The 21,177-nt window shown below is 40.6% G+C and overlaps 1 protein-coding gene across 2 annotated transcripts in view; it reads right to left on the reverse strand.

Annotated features, from left to right (window-relative positions):
• LOC109995576 (glypican-5-like) overlaps window positions 1-19,029 on the reverse strand; it is a 96,218-nt gene extending 77,189 nt beyond the window's left edge. For both annotated transcript variants that reach the window (XM_065954022.1, XM_020649342.3), the window contains exons 1-2: window positions 18,576-19,029; window positions 9,548-9,709 (exon numbers count right to left, since the gene is read on the reverse strand). In XM_065954022.1, the coding sequence (XP_065810094.1) occupies window positions 9,548-9,709; window positions 18,576-18,753 (340 nt within the window). In that variant the 5' untranslated portion in view covers window positions 18,754-19,029. The remainder of the gene's footprint in view (window positions 1-9,547; window positions 9,710-18,575) is intronic.
• Window positions 19,030-21,177: the final 2,148 nt, after the last annotated feature.

Raw genomic sequence — 21,177 nt, forward strand, 5'->3', positions numbered from 1 at the left:
CTTTTGTTATCAATTATCTAAAGCCCCTTTATGTAATAGTTGAAAATTCCTCACTTTGGTGACTCCTAGCGGTGGTATTAAAATTCATTAAGCCTGACAGTAAAGGGGTTTACAATATTATACATGTAGCGCCAACTTGTGGACAAGATTAAACACCAAATTAATGACTCGGTGACCATGACAATGTGTTCCTTAAAGTCTAGCAATGCAGAATTTCTGAAAACCAAAGTCACAGTCACTATTTCCCGGAAGGTGTCCAGCTAAATAAAAAACAAGTGCATGCAATAACTGTTATATAGCCTTTTAAGATTATATTTTCTTTTATTCACTTTTTACCAAATGGAATCATAACATGATTTTTCCCATCAGATCAAGATTTTTAAATGTTGAGATAGGGGGCATGGTGGGGTGTTTTTTTTTTAATATGGCTAAACAAAATGATATACATTTTCTTTTCATGAAATATGTCTGAGGTTGCAGTAGATTTAATAGATCGGATGTAGATTCGGTGTGGGCTCGCCTCCCATTATATACCCGTTGAGTTAGAGGCTTGGAATGTTTCTGTGTCATGAGCATCTTTTAATAAGTGCAAGTATTAGCGCACGTGTATTCTTAACGTGCATATAGGCTTATGAAAGTCAGTGTGAGTATATGCATGCCGGAAGATGCGGTAATATTGTGATAATGAGGTAGGAGACACTGTTCTCATACCGTAGAGCTGTGGGCCCTTGCTATCTTGGCAATCAGTCCTGACTGGACCTGACCAACCATCTTCTCAGAGCAGAGCATTTTAATCCTCACACAGGCTTGGGTTTCAGACAGGTCACCATACAGATATATGACACAGTGACACGTGCAGATTATATATCCTTCTTTTAATTAGTAGGAATACTATACATAAGGCCATCACCCGCACTCTGCAATGGTCATCTTAGGTTACAGATGAGAGCTGCAATGTCACACTATCCTCCAGCCTCTAACCTTCCAGCAAACTGTTTAACAGTAAGAAACTATTAATAATTCAATGAATCAATCTGTTGATTCATCATACTTGTGTGGTAAAATCACACGTCTGAAGTCTAAAGTGGGAGCATGACTCATCTGTCAGGCAACACGCACAGACATGCTGTCCATGCAAATTTGATCTACAAGAACTGGGGAGCTCTACCCCAGCCAAATCACTGTGACTCCACAAGCCACTGGGAAATATAAGCATATAAGCAATCATAAATGTGTTTGCACAAACAAGTCCTAGTGCACTTGTCTTGGCCTATCAGGGTGCTAACAGGTGGCATAATGAGCTTGAGAGCTAGGACAGGAGGTGACGGAGGAAGTGGAGGGGTTGGGGCAAGCGCCCCATCTATCCATCATCATTCCTGTAATTAAAAAGTCAGCCAAGCTATATCAAAACTCTGAAACATAAACAATTCCACAGATGCCAGGGGCATTCAGGGTGCACCAGGCTATATTGTGGTGGGAAGGAAGGCTGGGCTTGGGGGGCAGCAGAGGTGGAGATTGAACAGGGGGGATCACTGCTCCTTGCTCTGGCCAAAGTAGGGAAACATGATCGAAGCCACGGGAATGAGCAGACGAGAGAAGGACGGGGACAGAGGAGACAGAGGGGGCAGTGGGTGAGGGGCTGAGGGGCTGAGGGAGGTGCAGGGGAGGGTTGTTCAAATGGCTAATACCATAAAGGGGAGATGTAGAGGGCCAGCCTGAGGGCAGACTGTTGACAGACTGATGGACAGCACCGCTGGTCCTAGTCATTATAAGGGCCATAGGTCTACAGAAGCTCCCCATTTCTCTTTTGTTTATTGGTACATAAATCACACTGTCTCTTTTGATATACTGTAGCGCTAAGGAGCAGCACAAAGTGCCATAAAAGAGACAACCACCGATAACTTTTCAAGCTACAACAAGTATGACTTCTCACTCTTAGAAAAGCATTAGCATCAATACACCATAGTTTGTAAGCTCATATTTTTATTTCAGCTTCTGCTACTTGCATGTTTAATTATTTCTGTTGTGAAATACTGTTTTGATCTGCAGAATGGAGTAAGGTACACCGAAAAGGAATTAAGAGCAGAATTAGAATTAGAAAAACTAAGTTTCCTGCAATGCCAAATCACCTGCCAGTAGCTTATTAGTCTGCAGACTGGGGCCTTTAAAAAGTGCAACTAAAAAACTGATGCCATTAAATGAAAAGCTGATTGATGACTGATACGCTGAAATCAGTCGTCGTGTAAGTGAAAACTAATAATGGACAGAGAGGGCCAAAGACAGAGACTGTACTATATGAAAAGGGAAAGGAAACATTTAAGCTAACCAAAGATCAACATGAAACAGACGGTTGAGCTGACTGAGGTGTGAAAGGAATCTAAGATGAAAGGGAGTCTAATGAAGTATTTTCCACTTTTCTTAGCAGGTGTGGCCCCTGTTTTCAGTTTTTATTATGAATGGAGCATAAAGCGGGTCACTTATGTATTGTTTCAATTATGGGCCAAAACGACTCTTTTATAAGGCCTAAAAACCTTTTATGCCTATGCCATTAAACACAACACAAAATATGTGGGCTTAACATCAATTAAAGGAAAAGACAGAATAATCAAAATGTATGTATAGAAATATATTTTTTAAAGGAAAAATCTCATCATAATACTCAAACCAAATGAATTATTCAGTTGTGGTAGGTTGGAGAGCATACGTGTACAAATCCTCTGTTCATTTTTGGCAGACGATACAGCAGTAATCATAATCCATTATGGGTTATACAAATGGGACAAGGCTAGGCACAATCAGAAAACAATTTTGTCTGTCCATTTCTCCTATTTGTTGTGCTTCCACACTCAAATGGATGCATGACTGGAGCGTCAGTCAGTGAATAAAGCATACCATGGGACTCCTTAAGAGTGCTTTAGGAGCCATAAAGGCGAGGAGGAAGAAAGGAAGGAGGCAAAGGAGTGTTCAACACAGGCTGAGCAAAGTGAGTTGACTGAGTGATGAAGTGAGTTGGTGCTGAGAGTGTAGAAGAACAGCCAATTCCAACCTACTCTGGGCTGAAGTTAAAGTGTTAGTCATGACACAGAGGCATGTACATCACGCTGCTCACCCACTTGTGCATTTTAAGCACATATTAAGCACACGCCCTGATCTCCCAGAGGCCTTGGATGGAAGTAAATCTGTAAGTCTGGCCGATTTGAGGGCTTTCTCTCACGCTAAATCTTAATTCTCTCTTGATTTTCTGAGAATTATTTTCTATCAAATCCACCATCATGTCTCCTAAGTTATTGGAGTAGCCCATCAATTTTGGGGTTTTCATACATGTTCTGTAAAGGATTTACTGTTTGCTTACGCACAACTATATCTCAAAGGTATACTCAGGGCCACACACACACACACATTTTACGGCTTTTAGGATCAGTCTGGTAAGGACAGGGGCAGCAGAGTCAGACAGGACACAGGAGAAGGCCAGGCTGGACCAATCAGTTGCGGTGGAAAACAAATCCCATCAGTCAGACAGACAGATTGTGCTCCAGAAAAGCCAAATTCTCTTGGACAGAGAACAAGCCCCAGGAGATGCAAATTTGTCTGATTACCAAGAAACTTCCTGCCTGGACATCAAGCTCATACAATAGAAGGGACACAGATTAACTCAGTCTACACTGAAGTGTTTGTTGAGGGCACAGCTAAAAGCCAGTGTCAGAAACAGTTTTTGTGAAGTAGAGAATTATTCTGTGAGAACAAGACGGCATTGGCGAGATATAAAGGGGCATTTTTTTCTCAGTTTCATTTCATGCTAATATGTCAAATTATGGCTTTGGAGACTGGCGGCAGGCTAATCTACACAGACCTCATATTTGTTTAGGCATTTGAAGCAATATTGGGGAACACGCATGGTTGGTGAGGAAGACTGGGGCTGGTGGGGAGCAAAATAACAATGAGGAAGAAAAATGAAAGGAAAATTCTTGGGGTGAAGAAGACTGGGGAGAGTTTTGTGTTTATGGTTTCATTCTGCGGAGTGCATTCTTGGCAGCTTGGTTATCTTTGAGAGATGAAGATTCCCCGCAGCGCACATGCCAGCAAGAAAGCAGTTGGCATGTTGCCTGCCCAAACCCAGCATGTTCTTGTTAAGCAACCATTGCTGACAAAGCATGGGCCACAGACAGAGAGAGAGAGAGAGACACTCAGGAAGACAGAGGGAGCATTGCAGCATACAGCAAATCTACAGGGACAATACCTGTTATTCAGTGATCCTTCTTAACAAACGAAAAACTTGCACACACCTGTGCACACTTTCACTTAATTCAAACCTTACTTTAACCATCAGCCCTCCCTCCATCTCATAATTGTATCCTCACTTTCTATGCTTAACTCCCTACACTCCTCTGGGTTCTCACACATTCATGCTGATGTGAGAGGTGCAGATGAAAAGCAGAGGTAATTAGGGAAGCTTTGAGTGTGACTTTATGACCGCAAGAGGCTTTAAACTTTTTCACTCCCTCCTCCCTCCTTTGCTTTGTTCTTTCCCTCTATTCCCAAGCGATCCAGAGTCCTGCAAATGCTGAAGGGAAACGCATCCTGCCCTTGTGTGTCATGTCTACTTCTCAGGAGACTGGAAAGGCGCAGTTAGCTGGAAAAAAAAAAAAAAATGTATTCGCTCCACTATTGGGTCCATAAACATGTTCTCCCTCCGCCCTGTGTGATTAAATGAGACGTGTAGGGATGGATTCCGGATATCCTCCCTAATTTGAGCATGAGCTCATGGTGCAGTGCAATGTCATCCTGTGTCCAAGCATCAGCCTCTGGAGCAATAACTCTGTCGGTCAAAACATCTGCAGAGAAAAGTACACGCAGACACGAAGTGCTAAAGTTATGATGTGAGAGAGGAAGGGCTAAAAAGATCACAGGCCAAATGAGTGAGAGAACTTCCAGACGAGTGCAGGGAGATGGCAATATAGATAGGACCTTTGTCTGATGAAAGAATTAAGATAGGACACAACAGCCAAGTGATTCATCAGTGCTGTCACTTGCACACACACACACACACACACACACACAGATATCCAGACACACATAGCCCCATATATAAAAGATATCATCACTATATTATAACAAAGACTGTTGCTTTGACATGGATGTGTTATGTAAGCCACCCAGGAAGATCCTGACAGTCAAAGTGTGGAAAGCAAAGGAATTTTCAAATGGGTTTAATCCAAGGTGGTTAATGAACAGTAAGGCTTTAGGCTATGTATCATGTATATGTAAAATCAGTCACCTGTGAAATCCTATTGGAAAAGAACAAAGCATACACTCTGAGATTCTCACTTCGCTTTTCACTTCTCAGAGTCCTCTCATTCTGGCTTCAATATCTTCAAGTGTCCCTGTGCCTCAGGTCGTGGTTTTTGATCACTTTGTTCCTTGCAAACTCTCATGCACACACTGTCTCCCAAGACAGGGGGGGTCTGGAGAGTTCCTGGATGATGAGACAAGGATCAGCTAATTATGTCGCCTCCAAAAGGAAAGGCATCGTCCTTGCGTTGGCCTCTTTCTCTTTTCTGTCTCTCTCACACTGTCACGCTTTCTCAAATGAACTCCTTGTACCTTCTTTGAAGGGCACATAAAGTATGAAATGCGACGCACTTTCATTGATGATTGCGAGCTATCCAGGCCAGGAGAATTCATTCCTCTGAAAAGCCTTTTCCATTTCCTGTGACAAGAACTTGAGCCCTGAGGCAGTCATGGTGACTTGCCAGGGTGGTAAATATTATACATGCTCACGTGTCTTTGGTACACATGTATGCACAAATACAAGATGATCAAGATGCACACGGACAAATGCTCAAACACCCACATTGCACACAGACACACAAACACAGATGTCATGGCCTTTAACTGTGGGACACGGCCCCTCATATCAGTGACACTAGTGATCAGAAGTGTCAGCATTTTCTTGACATCTGCTCCCCAGCAGTGTGAGTATACAGCACACCCAGATACTTGCTCATCAATTCCACCTGTCATACACACACACACACACACACACACACACACACACACACACACACACACACACACAACTAAATTGGATTGCCATGAGAAATTCAAGCATATTAGACAGAACAAGAAATTCATATGGGTGCTTGTTGAAACAAACTAAAGGAGTGTAACACAATATTTCTATGAATTAGATGGTATTATGGCCAAACAGATATACAAATACATATACTGAAGAGTCTAATCCAACTGTTCAACTTTTTCTCAGCCAATCAAGATGGCTGACAGGCCAAAGCCCTTAATGGCAGCTTTAAGGTGACCCAGCTTAGCCTGGCCTCTATGCTTGACACCAACTCACCATCAAGCCCCAACATCCATTACCTGTCAACTATGACAAGGATTAGGCAATTCTGTTTGTTGGTGTGTTTGGTAGAGAGAGGATACAAAGCTGGCTGACCTGCTGTATCTCTATGTACTCAGCTAATACTGGTTTTCCCCAGTCTCACATGGCAGCACAGATCTCAGCATGTCTGGCTGACATCTCTTGGTGGTCTAATCTGAATCCTATACTCACATAATTAAGCTGCTCTGACTTCCAAGGAAGCCTTCCCTCATCCATGCTTCTCTATTACCATTCATAACTCTGTGGTGTCTCAAGCTCAGCTGTCCCTCTTTACCACCATCACTGCAACCCACACATGCAATCTCCACAAAACCGGGAGGGGAGGCAGCAGAGGTTTTGGTGAACTGTCCCTCTCAACTAGACTACTGCAACTGGCTCCAAACTAGTATGTACCCTCTGAATGAAGAACACCACTAAGTCTGGTGTGTAAGAGAACTTCACTGAATTTTGGCTCAGGTCCATCATACATCCACTACAAGGTCAAAACATAGTCCCCAGCCAATCAACTGTTCTCTGCTTGTGCAAAAAAACAGCTTGCTATTCGCTATCGTGGAACTCAGCTACTGCAACACATGGTTATGGCTCTCTCCTGGCTAAACAATGGCAGAACAAGCTCCCAAAAGACAAAGGGAGTGCAGAAATTCTCCACGAATTACAGGGGGAAAACTCAGCTGTCAGCCTAAAAATGAGAAAGCAAAAATGAAATGCATCTCTTGTCATGCTTTAGTGTAGGAGTTGAAGCAGTACAGCTAATACGATTCAATTGATGATTAAAGGAATTACTTGTGAGATCAATTAATGTCATTAAAGTTTTGATACATACTTTTTGGGAGGTGAGTGGATTTGTAAAAACCTGTAACCTGCCTGTACAATTTCTGTTGTGGACGTCACAGGATACGAGTGGACAGCAATATTTAGGGAGATCAAAGGAATTTTGGCCGTGTCTCAGTAGTAAACCATATAACAGTGAAGTTTGCTATTGCAGCATAGAATGTACCTGTTTTTGATAATTGTACTGATTCAGAAAATTGGAGGAAAACATACATCTCCTAGAATTCATAAATGTGGTCTGTGTTTATGAGGTCATATTCATGACATGACAACTCCCAACCCTGATAAAGCACAGTAGGGCCTTTAGGGCTGTCAAAACAAAGGCAGGCCAACAAAAACACACAGACAGACAGACACACACACACGCACACACAAACACCATCTCCATTCTAGTGGGCATTACCTTAGCCAAGAGGCAGAACTGATTTTGAGTTGAAGAAATAGGACACATGTTATATGATATACTGTATGACTTGAATGATAGACACATGGAGAGCTACACAGAAAATAGTGCCCACATGATGAAAGAATTATCAAATAAACACAACATATTAATAGTTATAGCCTGCAGGCAACTGTCTCTGTGCTGAACTGCATTTGTTGCAATTGGATAGATACAAAAAGGGGAGGAAGAAGGAGGCTAACCTCAAACAATTTTCCACCATCTATAGCGTGTGAAAGTCAGGACCAGTGGTTTCAGCCAAAATCATATTCTAATCACTTCAAGTGTGTTTGAGCTTTTTGCTACTTCACATTCCACTAGAGGCACTCAGAGCGCACAGAGTCTGACCTTAGAAGGCCTTACAGATTCGGTGCTAGTGACATCATCATTTAGGCAACATCAACTCCAGTTTCTATTGTTATTCCATGGTATTTTTTCCATCATGGCCTTCGCTGCAAAATGAAACACCTGATCTTCATTCCGCAGACAGGCTCAGACATGAGGTAAGAAGGGAAATATCTTAATGATGAAAAAACAGGACAAGTACCAGGAACATTTTTCGAACAAAGTCACTTCTTTACATTGAACGTGCATGTAATGAGAAAAACTGTGTGGAACACTGATGAAGTGTTGTATTTTTAAGGACTGGAAATGCCTATTCTAGTGTTGTTTTAGTACATTGAACACTATATGGCACCAGTATACGAGGGTTCTAAATCACAAATACAAATAAAATGACTGAAATAATGACAACAGTGTCTGAAATAATGTCTCCATAGGTGTTTCCTGGTTTCATTCTTTTTACAGAAAGTGTTCACATTTGATGGAAGTTTCATGTTGGACAGTGGACACCAAGACTAGTAGGGTTGCTACTCTCCCAAGAAAGCCCTGCTCTGCCTACATGGCATCTAAGCAGTCCATTGTCTTGTATAAAACTAATTGCATGGTACCAAAATTCCTGTAGCACTAAAACATCCAAAGCTTGTTCCCAACCCCCTTGGAATTGTGTTGGAGGTTTTGAGGAGGAAAAAAATTTGGTCAGTATCGGATATGTTTAAATGACACTACAATTACCAGAGGAAGAGAAAGGATAAGCTTGGGCAACTTGGGCAGGGCTTTATTCATTTGGGTGCAGGACAAACCCTTTGGCAGCACTGAAACAAGCTTTGAATCTACAGCAGAGCCTTGTTTATCTGGAACTTGAGACTTCTGAACTGACCGAGCTACCAAGGAGGCATGCAACAAAAAAATACACACAAAAAGAAAAAGAAAACAAAGCAACAAAAATGATCACTGTAGTTTCGTCCAAGGTTCGAGTAATTGTTTTGCTGTTCTAAAAACATGATTTTATCAAAATAAGACAGACAATTCTTAACCAAACAGTAAAGGCTGAGAAGAAGACCTCTATATCCTATATTTCCTGTATAACCTCACTGATCCCTGTCCACAGTTCTTCTGCTGCCAAACCCAAAGAACAGGGAAGAGAGGAAAGTGAAGCCGTGCCCATTCTCTGACTTGCACACTGGCTTGCGTGCCAGCTACCGAGACCTTGGTGAACTGGGTAAAAACTATTTTCACAAAATACTGCACAAATAAATATCTTTAGCAAAAAAAGAAAACAAACACAAAGTCATTGAAGTATTTGGAGTCAAATCAGCTGCACAGGGGTCGCAAGTTCAGATTGGCACAAAGTGGGTTGAAGTTATTAATTTGTATTCGTCTTAGAAACTACCAGTGTGGAGTATCAGTCATATGCATTGGTAGGTTCAGTATAGATATCTGAATCACTAAATCCCAAAATCTTTTCCCCATCCAGAAACAACAACCCAAGCCAGTCAAACTCAACCCATCCTTGGCCCCTTTGTTCCAGCTCTTACCCTGGAAGGCATCCGAGTGGCCGGAGAGGAGGTGCTCAAGCTCATAGCTGTATGAGTGAATGTTGTGTTGGGTTTCTCTTTTGACTGCAAACTGGTAGCTCTCCTCCATCTTCCGGGTGCAGCAGGATGGACCCTGGTGCTTACAGACCAAAAGATCCACATCTAAAAGAAGTAAAGCAGACATCATTTTAATTCATTAACATTTAGTTTTTTGTTCATTTTAAATCGGTGGTAACACATGAAAAGGCATTTCAAGCATTTCAAACCATAATGATAACTAAAATGTATTTTATACTGTGAGATATATTTATATATGACTGTACACTGTACTGTGCAAATATGTGTGATACATGTATAGTCTCCTGAGTATGCACATAGATAGACGGGCCATAACTCCACTGGGAGACAGAAGAGGCACCATGGGGGGGTGAGAAAGTAGACCAAGAATTCATCCACGTTTCCTGCTATAAATACCGTGTCTGCCAAATGTATAAATATCTCTGGCTCAAAGCACTGCACACATGTCGTCAAGACATACATTATATACGTGTATGTATATTGTAAGTCCTATATAAACTTAAAAATACATGCATGCACTGGCATTTCGCAATGAAAATTGAATATAACTCACACATCCACATACACACACATAAGGCATTTTGTGTGACATCAGAGGAAGACAGACAGTGGCCATAACACTGCAGTTCATTATGAGCACATGGAGGCAATGACCTAACTGCAAATACTATGATCCAAAGAGCAGCTCAATCAGGCACAATTACATCAGCTGAAACAGAGTCCAGTCTGCCCTGCCAGGCAGTGTCACCTGCTTCTCACCATCTATACTTATACAAAAAGTGTCATGACATCACTGAGACTGGTCACACCAAGAATGAGCTATTAAAACTGTCCCTTCCCATATATTTCCTTGCAAAAATGAACATGCAAAGGAGCACTTTCATAATGCAGAAGTCTATAATGATAACTCATTTTTACAGGGAGCGGGATGGGGGGTGGACAGGGGGTAGCTGGAGGCAGGTGTTGTAACCAGAGCCTAAAGCAAGGTCTTAGGACAGACCGCAAGACCAGTGCCTCACTGTCCAAATCCCTCCATGAAACACAATAGGGTTGCATTCTCAATCCCTCTTTCCCTTTTTGCCCCCTCTCTCTCATTTGCCTGGCATATCCTAGTGAGGCCTGGGTGTCTCTTAATTACCCAGTGAGGCTCCATTTGTTCCCATCCCTGAGCCAGACGAGTGAAGTCATAACTGGCTGTCCTGCCCCTTTCCAGCTCATTATCTCCCTCTCTGTAGCAGTCCACTCTTTTTATGTTGACACTGTATCCCTGTCGACACTGTTTCTCAGCTGATCTTACGTTCCTATATTGTTTTACCAGAAGTTTGCTTCTAACCTATACAGTATTTAATTAACATGACATTTTTGTTTGATTCGGGCGTTAATCCATCCTAAGTGTGCTTTAGTGTTCTTTTCCTATATTTGATGGGAGTAATAAATAAACCAGAAATCTTCTTCAACATACAAGCCATAGATGTCTACAGGTGTAAACTTAGATTGGGATGAAATTAGAAAATAAATAAATGTCACCAGTAAATGCTTTCCCAAACGAGATGTCAACTCAGGAGTAACTTCAAAAAATGCTGAGCATCTAAGTCTAAACTTAGGTAATTCATTTAGGGTCACAGAGATACAAGAAAAAGTAATTACTGCTGGCACTCTACCTCCTCATTCTTGAGTTAGATGTCAAAACTATGAATAAAAAAGGTAACCGTTTAAACAGATCTCTTTTATGATACGAGTTATTGGATAGAGCAAACCTCGTCCCACTGCCAACCTGTAACTCTCAGCAATAAATCTTTAGTGCCATTTATCCAAACCTTAAGTAATGAATCAAAATAGCCTTACTAATTTGCATCTGAAAAGCATAGTGTAATCCTCAAGGGAAAGATGTCGATCTTTTCAAATATTCATTGCACACTGAAAGCATGATTTGTTGTTTTGATCCTGTTTAAAGACCGCCATTTCACCATATTTGGTATCTGTCCCCTCTCCTCTTCTGTCCCTGACCCTGCTCTCCTCTCTGGCTGCCTCTTTCTCTCCTTTGTGTTGGTGTGTTATCAGTGATATGAAACTTATATCCAGGGACTCACAGTGGAATCCAGCCTGGCCTCTCCGTCCCTTGCGAGTAGATGCATGGAGTAAATGATACTCAGAGAGTCTTTGGCTGTTAAACCACCACAGCAGACAGGACAGCCTGACTGTGTCATGAATATATGCCAGGGCCACTTTCTGCGATCATTAGAAGTCATGCTATTGCTTGTGTGTGCAACAGTGAACATATTGCTGAGCCTGGTGTTTTCTGTCTTTGAAAACATTTTAAAATCCAGTATGATTTCAAAAGCAGTTTAGTGGCTTCTGCCTGAAGGGTAAACTAAAATATGTATTGAGGACAGGAGTCTTCGAAGGACTCCTCAAGAGTCATTGAAGTCTTCAATGTAGGACACACGGAATCTATTAATATCTGTCTGCCTTCTTTTTCAAAGGATGTTTTAACTAAACTTATGTTTTTATTTCAACAAATATGGATAATTCAGACCTTTAAATGTCATTGACTTTTCTTTTTCAACCATTCCATGATTATTCGTTTTTATGAAATAATTGTATTCGGTGTAATGTGGGTGAGTGCAAAAAAAAAGATTGTTGGATTGATTAGGATGGCTGGTTTAAAAACTCTATTTTAGAGTTATTGATGTATTTGAAATGGCGACAACGGATAAATTGGACTGCAATTAAAAGTTTAAATGTACCAGCATGGAATATCATGGTAATATTTGTAATATGGGGATTGGTTAACACAGCTTATGTGCAACAAGTGTATGAATTACAAACGTTAAGCCTGCAAGCTATGGCTGTTCTTCTGGTTTCATATAGTAACATTTGACTAGTGACTCAAACAGTCAGAGAAGACTTAGCTCTTATGTTCCTATATAATTAGTGCCCACTGTGCATGCTGTTCATTTTGCCTGGATAAACCTGAACACACTTGGCTCTCCAGACTGGGTGTCAAGTCTGAATGCTAATTTGCTTAATTGTCTACTGGTGAAAAATACCACGAGTACATTTCTGTATTAAAGCCAGGGCTCAGGGGTCACGGCTTGTTAGTTAAAGTACATTCATAAATACCCCAGTGCCCTTTATTGCAAAAGTCAAAACTCCTGATAGAGAATCTCTACCTCTGAGTAATAGCCCTAACTTACATGGCATTCTCAATATCTGATGTGACAGTTAAAGGGATACTTCACCCGTTGAAACATGAATCTGTATTGACATTGGGTCATATATGTAGTAGAATTGTGAAATTTTTTTTGAAGTTGGTGCCTTCTTGGCCATGAAAAGGCAGAAATTGTCTTTTTGGCTCATGTTGATGAAAGACACTAAATCCCAGAATGCACAGCACCGCAGGCCACTCCAACTAAGGACCTCTAGTTCAGAATCAGAAATACTTTATTAATCCCAGAGGGAAATTCGATCGTTACAGTTTCTCCAAAATATACAGTATAGCAGTAGAAATATAGTAATAAAAACATTTACAGACATATTTACTTCAACACATGAGGCCATTTCCTCAACTGATTCAGAGATTTCTTCCAGAATTGAAAAATTCCTGGCAGAAAACAGACTCTATGTCTGTGTCCATAGGCAAACAGTGAGAGCACCGACACTACCAGTCCACCTCAGCTCGGCTCCGGCTTCTCGTTCTCACCGCCGCCGACAGGCAGGCATCATGTCTCTGCTGCTGAGCTGGCAGCGGCCGGTGGCGGCAATGTAGCCGCGAGACGGTTGCTGCCGACAGGCCGGTCTTGTGTTGCGGCCGGGCTCCCGGGAGCCAGGCTCCCGGGGGCCGGGCTTGTGGCGGCTGGGCTTGCGGGCGGCCGAGCTCCCGGTGGCCGGGCTCCCGGCATTTTGCGTCACTGGAAGGTCCTTTTCAGAATTAGAAATAGAAAAATTTCCCATCTCAGGGGAAATGAAGGCGGGATGCATGACCATTCAAAAATACTACCAGGTTTCTAATGATACAAAGCAATGAATGAAATGAAAATGGGTGAAGTATCCCTTTAGAGAGCTGAATACAGAATATGCTCAGAAGAAATTATAAGTATCCTTTAGAGCATGAGTTACCAAACTTTTCAGCTTCTGAACCCTAAAATGAAGGTGCTACAGACTGGGGACCCCCACTGTTCCTAGAGATAGTTAAAGTATATAACTTTTTGTACTTATTTATTTTAAGAAAGGCTAGAAGCAGAATACAAGTCATTGTGTATACATTGTCCCTGAGTTGGCATATAAGACTTAATAACACACAGGTTTTTACATCTTTGTATGGAATAAGTAGCTCTGGCTCCCACATTGTTGCTGCCATCTACAAACTGAAATTTTAAGGACTTTTTAAACACATCACTTTCATTTAAGCATAAATCTCACTTCATGACAATGGTTATATATACATATATATATATATATATATATTATACCACCATTTGGGAACCACTGCTTTAGAGCCAAGTGCATAACCTCCAGCTCTCGGAAAATGACTTGTATGAAGCTCAAATCTCCTAAAATTATGTGGCAAGTTTATTTGATTTGGAATGTGTTGATGACGGGGACGGTTGTGGTTTCCTGACGCTGCTGTTTTGATATTTTTTTGAGAACAGGAATAACTTTGTTCGAAATTGGGCAATTAATGCAGTGACCCTTCTCCTGCCTCAGGAAGCAAGTTTCCTTTGAAGTTCCCAGATCTACTGAACATACAGGATATTTACTCTATACAGATTTGCTGTGTTTTGGATGGACCAAGTTGAATGAAAAAGCTTTTCAAAGACTTTTGAGACTCAACTGGAATGTTTAGATTTCCCAAACTCAAAGCTGGAACTGCCCGCAGTGATTGGCATGGGGTCCAGAGCCGAGCAAGAGGGCAGAGGTTGGAAGGACAGAGTTTAGAGAGGGAGTGGAAAACGTGTGGACAGATAGATGCAGACCTGATGAAGCAGCATTTTAGCAGAGAGGTGCAAAGCCACAGCCTTGAATAGTAATTACATTAATATTCTCCATAATATATGAGAAGATTTACATTTCAAGTACTACATATTTTCCTTGAGCACAAGAAGTTCATCTTTTCAAAATGGTTATTATCCTAGAGATGTGCAGTAGATGATAAACTTAGTTTAAAAAACCTTGTTCAATCTAATTCTCCTAAACCTATACTAAGCCAGGAAAGTGAGGTAGCACAATTCACTGAAACACAATCCAATAAGATGTGGTGTGTAAAGACCGACTTAGAAAGAAAAATCAGCTTCAGACTGGGGAAGACTGGTGAAGCTTTATTGTTTGGGGGTGGACTGGAAAGACAGCTGGTAACGGTCGGTTCAATTATCTGTCTTTTTAATTGAAGCCATGTCAGAGAGGTGGTTTTTGTTTGTTTTGTTTAACCAGTAGATGGAGGTCTAATTTTTTTTAGTATTTTTTTTTCTAATGGAAATAAATGTAGTATGTAGAATTAGATTTTTAACATGAATGCTAAAAGATTATGAGCTTGTATGCAGTAGAGGGCACCGTGTGTATGCTCTCTCAGTGAGAAAGGCAAAGTTAAAAAGAGCATCAAAATAACTGCAGCCAATCAGAGGCCATGTTGATCTTTGAGAGCTTGCCAAGGTTTTTGACGCTGCTGTAACTGGTTAAGGATGTGGCGACATGCGATAACACACTGTGTTCCCATTCCCTTGCTATTAACACATGACCCTGCTTGCCTTGTAATAAAGATATGAGACACTTTCTCTTACACTCTAAAATAGCTGTTAATGACTCGGTAAATCAGGGACTGGCAGTGGTAATAAATTTTTAAAGAAGGGGATCTGTGTTGGTTTTGAACACAATCAGACCAGATCTGCTTAGTCAGATTTTATTGAGTTGTATAAAAGGTTGGTTAAATCTGAGGAAATGATCCAAAAAGGCAAGTCAAGAAGCAATGACTTCCTCCTTAGGGTTATATCAGCAACATAATGAGATCTCAATATGAAATGTTTTGCTGTGTAGCTCAGTGCAAAGTGGGCAAAAGTTTTCAAATAAATTAGAGTATAAACAACTTGGTTCCACTCACTGATAACTGGAACGAGATAAACTCTGAACATATCAGAAATGCTCAAAATGAAATAATAGATAATTTATTATTATTTGTTTTTTAACATTTAAGTATTTTACTATTTTCTCCAATGAAACATTTAGATACTCCCCCCATTACTGCTTTACTAATTAAAAGGCACTATCCTACTTACAGGATATCAAAGGAAGACTACATAAAATATTTGAACTGTAAAGATGTGGTTGTTTTTTTTTTATTATAAGATCATATCCAAAAGGCCTGTTCTTCAGTTCCCTGCTGCTGCACTCCTCCTGGCGCTTAGTGTGAAATCTGCTCGCCACACATGAATGAAACGCAGCACTGTATCCTAAAACAAACACCAGGCTGTGAAAAGGGCTGAAGCTTTGCCACTTCAAATTTCAAGACTTGCTTTTGTTGGCATTTGATCTGAGTACTGAAGCGGAGTAGTGAAATTGTGTACACACATACACACACACATATACACCAAATCTCCCACTCTAACACCCCCATTCCATTGGTCAGCGCTTTGAAGAAAAGATTGGGCCTGACCCAGAGCAACATCTCGAAAAGGAGGACAAATAAAGAGCAAAATAAGATAGAAACCCAAAATGTACTCCTGGAAACTACTGCTATGTTTGATTAGCTGGGAGAGAAAGAAGGCCAAAGAGGTGGTGGAGGGAAAATGAACAGAAATGCAGTTCATCACACCTTGTAAGCAAACACAAACATTTTTATCAGTTAAAGGTCCAAAATGAAGTGCCACTGTCTGTATCTGGATTACATCAGCCCCAAAATGTTAAGGTTAGATAGTGGGTGAGACAGAGTCAAATAAAAATGTGGGGGAAGTAAATGTATTACAAGTAAAGGCTATTGCACACCACTCACACTGTACCGTGTACTTCTGTTTTCTCATTGTAAGATGAGATACTGCTCAGAAGCTGCGATTTAAGGCGGACACACTCTACTGTAGCTTCTTCCAACGCTCTGAAGACTGTACAACCTTGTCATCCAAGTCTCGCTCCAGACCGGAAATTGACATGCCCTGTTGCTAGTAGCGATACCCTGCTAAACAAACATATCAAGTGGTTTGGATGCACCTCTAGGTATGTTTCCCACTCAGCTATCTATTGCTCTTCTCCCTGTTAAAGCATGTAGACTCAGGCTGGGTGATACTTAAGCTTCCACCAACCTGCATGTGACACTATGCAGCAAGAATTCTGAGCAAGAGTCATAGAGATAGTTGTCATCGTATGCCTGTGGGTGTAAGAGTATTCATGAGGAAAAAACTGAAATCATCGATATCTCTAAGGACTAAAGACTCACAGATAACCGTGATGAAGTGTGCTACTATGTTTGCACTGCAGGATAACTTTCAAGCAAAACTAGCATAGTTGATCCAAAGTCTACATGCATTTAAAATGTGATTTTCCTCCAAAACAGATTTGGGACCAGTGTTCGTCCTCATTAAACAACTTCTCCTCTGTGTGCAGGAAGAAAGCACACCACCTCATATCGACAAACTAACTATCATAGTTCCCAGATTTTTTTTTTTTTAATAGTTCATCTATGTCTGCAGAGCTGCAAAAAACATTTATCAATGGAACTCTTAAAAGAATGTATGCTTATTATTGTGATTCCCGGCGCAGTTTCGGCAGATGGCTGTTCACCATGAGCCTGGTTTTGCCCAAGATTTCTGCGTCTTAAAAGGAACTTTTTTTTTGCCTCTGTGACTTTGACAAATGTTGCTTAGTGTTGTGCTCATTTGGGATTAAAATTGGGTATTTGTAACATAACAATGAGTAAGGTCTTTCAACGACTTTTTGAAAAGTGTCTCACTATAACATTTGTTGTGAATTGGTGCGATACAAATCAAGTTTGATTGATCGAAATAAAGATTGATTTCTGACCCAAGCCGGCTAAAAAGCCAATGCCAGCCCAAGTATTTAAAGTGGTCTCATGATATAAAGCCTTTTGCAAAACAACATAAACATTGTAAGTTATCATTTTCCCTATTGTTGACGAAATATTGGAGCCTCTGTATCCACAGAGATTATACCAAATGGGTCCTCTGCATCACACTAGACTTTCTCTGGCTCAGAAAGCTTATCTCAGCAGCTTGTGAATGTGCTGTTCGGCTTTTTGCCAAAAAAAAAGTGCAAAATAATTGTTTAATCTCTCCAAACAGACTGCTTTATGATAAACAGCTGGGTGGCATGTTCATCTGCAATTTGTGAAGAAAAATCAAGCAGCTTTAATATTATATAACCAAACAGAATAATTTAAACATGTACCATTAAAATACTAACAATATTTCTATACAGTTGCGTTTGGGGAGAAATAAAAGTACAAGGAACATAAAATGCATATACAAAAAGGTGCTTAAAAGCAAATGGAGACATAAATCCCTTGCTTCATGATCAGTTCTAATATGTCAATATGCTATATTGTTTAGCATACATATCATAATTGATAATAATCAATAGTATCCCACAAATATAACATCAGAGATTGGTACTTTATAAAAGACTTCAGAAATATGTTTAACATAGACTACTTTAAAAATGTACCAGGCCAAATTATCTGCTCTGTCTCTCAACATTTAAATCTCTCCCTGCTGTCACTGGTTTATTTGTTTTATGGAGACCACTTCAAATAATTGTTTACTGAGTCACGTGGGCTTTTGACAGAAGCAATATATATGTAGGCTAGTCATAAAAACAGCTTATGTTTTCCTATGATTGTGGTCTAAGGTAGGCTACTTGTGGTGACTTCTGTTTGGCTCAATCTATGGTAGTTGCAGTGCGCTTTAGCCTAAGTGCTCTTCACTTGGAGGTGCCAAACCCACTGGCTCACCTGTGCCAGGTGTCTCCGGTACGCGGTGCAGCGGCCCGACCTGTCGCAGCTGGAAAGCAGTCCTCACTTCATGACAACTGTACGCATCCGCGTCGATCACAACCACCGCAAATATGATCGCCGACCAAATCCAAAAGGATCCGCAAGAGTCCACGCTTGGGCATACTCCTCGGGACATTGCCGCATCACACACCAGGTATCCTCGTGGATAGCCTACTGACAGTAAACTGTGTGACAGTGTTGGAAACAGACGCCGCTGGAGTACAATGAAGCGACGATGAGTTTAAACATTTGCCGAACGTTTCCGTCTTAGTCTCACATTATTGGTTGGGATGAGTGTGAGCGCCTCACAGCAGAGCTTCAGAGTCTTCTCTCTGGATAGAGGAAGAGTGGTGTGTGGGCTGAAGCCAGCCTGTCCCGCGCTCAACACTTTGCAGTGGTCGGCTGTCTGCATGCCTGTTTCCAAAGCCTCGCGCACTCCCCTCCCTCTCTGTTTACTTCAGCTAAGTGCCCCAACTCAAACTCAATACAATAACCCTGAAGGGAGGTACTTTATCATAATCCTGAGAACATTTCAAGCTGCTATAACAAAACAACTTGATATTATATTAAAAAACTACATGTATGATTTTAGGGAAAGCATTTGCATCATGATATGATTTTCTTTTTCAACTTTTTTTTTCACTCTGGAAAAAAAAAAAAAAAACAGATCTCCATTGCGTTAGAATATAAAATTAAATATTATGAATTGCATGTAAAATTAACCACTTCTTGGATAGGGCCTATTTTCGGATCTACAAATCACAATCTCTTTTAATCAAACCCTCACCTTCATCATTTTCTATCTCATGCCTGTTTAGTCTTCATCAAGACTTGTGAGGATGAGGTCATGCACTAGGCAGATAGACTTCTATCTCTTTGGGTCAGTACAGTCAATTTAGAATAACAGTTTTCAGAATACAGAGACATTTGAGTGGCAACTTATTCTCCCTACAATCTTGCGCTTAAAGGGGAAGCCAAATTATTTGATAAACATCACTGCCATCTACTGGGCAAAATGCTTGGCAAAATGCAACCACACCATGGCCTTTTTTACAACGTCAAAAAGCTCCTTTAGGCTTCACAATCATCAATATAAACTGTTATATCACATAATGTTCATGTCATTATGTTTTATAGAAGTTGTGTTTAGTCATTTGGATTGATTTAAGCTATACATTTATGTGAAGAACAGATCTGTTTAAGGAACATGTAAGAATCCACATGCAGACTGCAAGGCTTTAGAAGACAATGTAACCAGGACAATTCATTACAGAAAAGTAAATTGACAAGACCCTTTTTTCCAACAAATGACAGGTAAGTAAATGTTAGAGTACACCAAGTGTTTTCCATTAATTCCTTAGAATGTAACCACATTACCTCTCTTATATTGAGATAGCATTGTCTTAATGGCAAACTATTCACATGTGGTTTACAGAGCAAAAGACAAACGGCCATTGTTACTGTGATAATATGTAGAACTAAAAGCAAGTAAAAGCACAGCATAGCAATGACAATTGATAGAATTTAAAAGACTTGAGTGTGTGTGTCAACCAAAAACCTTTGCTTGCACAAGGAGCTATTCACCTCAGGATATTCATAGCGCACTTAACAGCTGATGCCTCAGTATACACTTTACAAACTTTGAACAGGGAAGAGACTGACATCAGCCCTTCTTCATGGTTTGAAAATAATACAATCCAAATTTATTTGTAGCAAATTTATAAACAACATAATATGACCAAGTGTTGAAGTGCTGTACAATGAAGTTAAGAACCTAAAACAACAACATGGTAGCAAAACAGCTGTGGTTGAGAGCAAATCTCTATGGATTTACAGATGTCAGTGTTGTGTAATTTGACTAAAAGGCTTTCAGCAGTGTCTACAATAACTAAACACTATAGATATAAGTAGCAATGTCTGTCTGAGTCCTTATGATGCCAGCACCAGCTGATCACGACATTCTTATTTAAAACAATCTAGTAGAGGGTGCTCTCGCCCACTACTACAGGAACTACTACTAATACAGGCTGTTGAGATGTGAAGTAGAGCAGGCTGTATGTCTCTAACTTTTCATTGTGCAGATTTGGACAGTTAGTTAAAAAAATATCTAGATAATCTGACAAATTTTCTGATGTCAGGGTATCCGATCTGATTTTTTTTAAAGATACTCAGCCTAAGTACAAAGTTTTGCATAACTATGCATATCTATGAAGCATCCTCTGGACCAGCAGAGTCAAGGGGTATTCGGCTTTCTATTTTCCACTGCATCTTGACTGAACAGCTGTCAGTTCAAATTAGATATACTTCTTCTGGGCTAAGTCTCAACTCACCTGAAGAGGGCCCTCAGCAGGGGTTCATGCACATAAAAGTGTGGAGGTTGCATGCTCTCAGATTTTCTTCCATTCCTAGAAGGCAGATACGATTTTAATTAGAACATCAACATGTTTAATGCAAATAGTCAAGTGAATTATCAAGATCCAGGTTGTAAAACCCTGAAGCTTGAAAACATTTGCTTGAATTAAATAGGGGCTTGTACGAGGTGTAAGCATTTCATAAGCAT

Source organism: Labrus bergylta, chromosome 4, assembly GCF_963930695.1.
Source record: "Labrus bergylta chromosome 4, fLabBer1.1, whole genome shotgun sequence".
Classification (NCBI taxonomy): domain Eukaryota; kingdom Metazoa; phylum Chordata; class Actinopteri; order Labriformes; family Labridae; genus Labrus; species Labrus bergylta.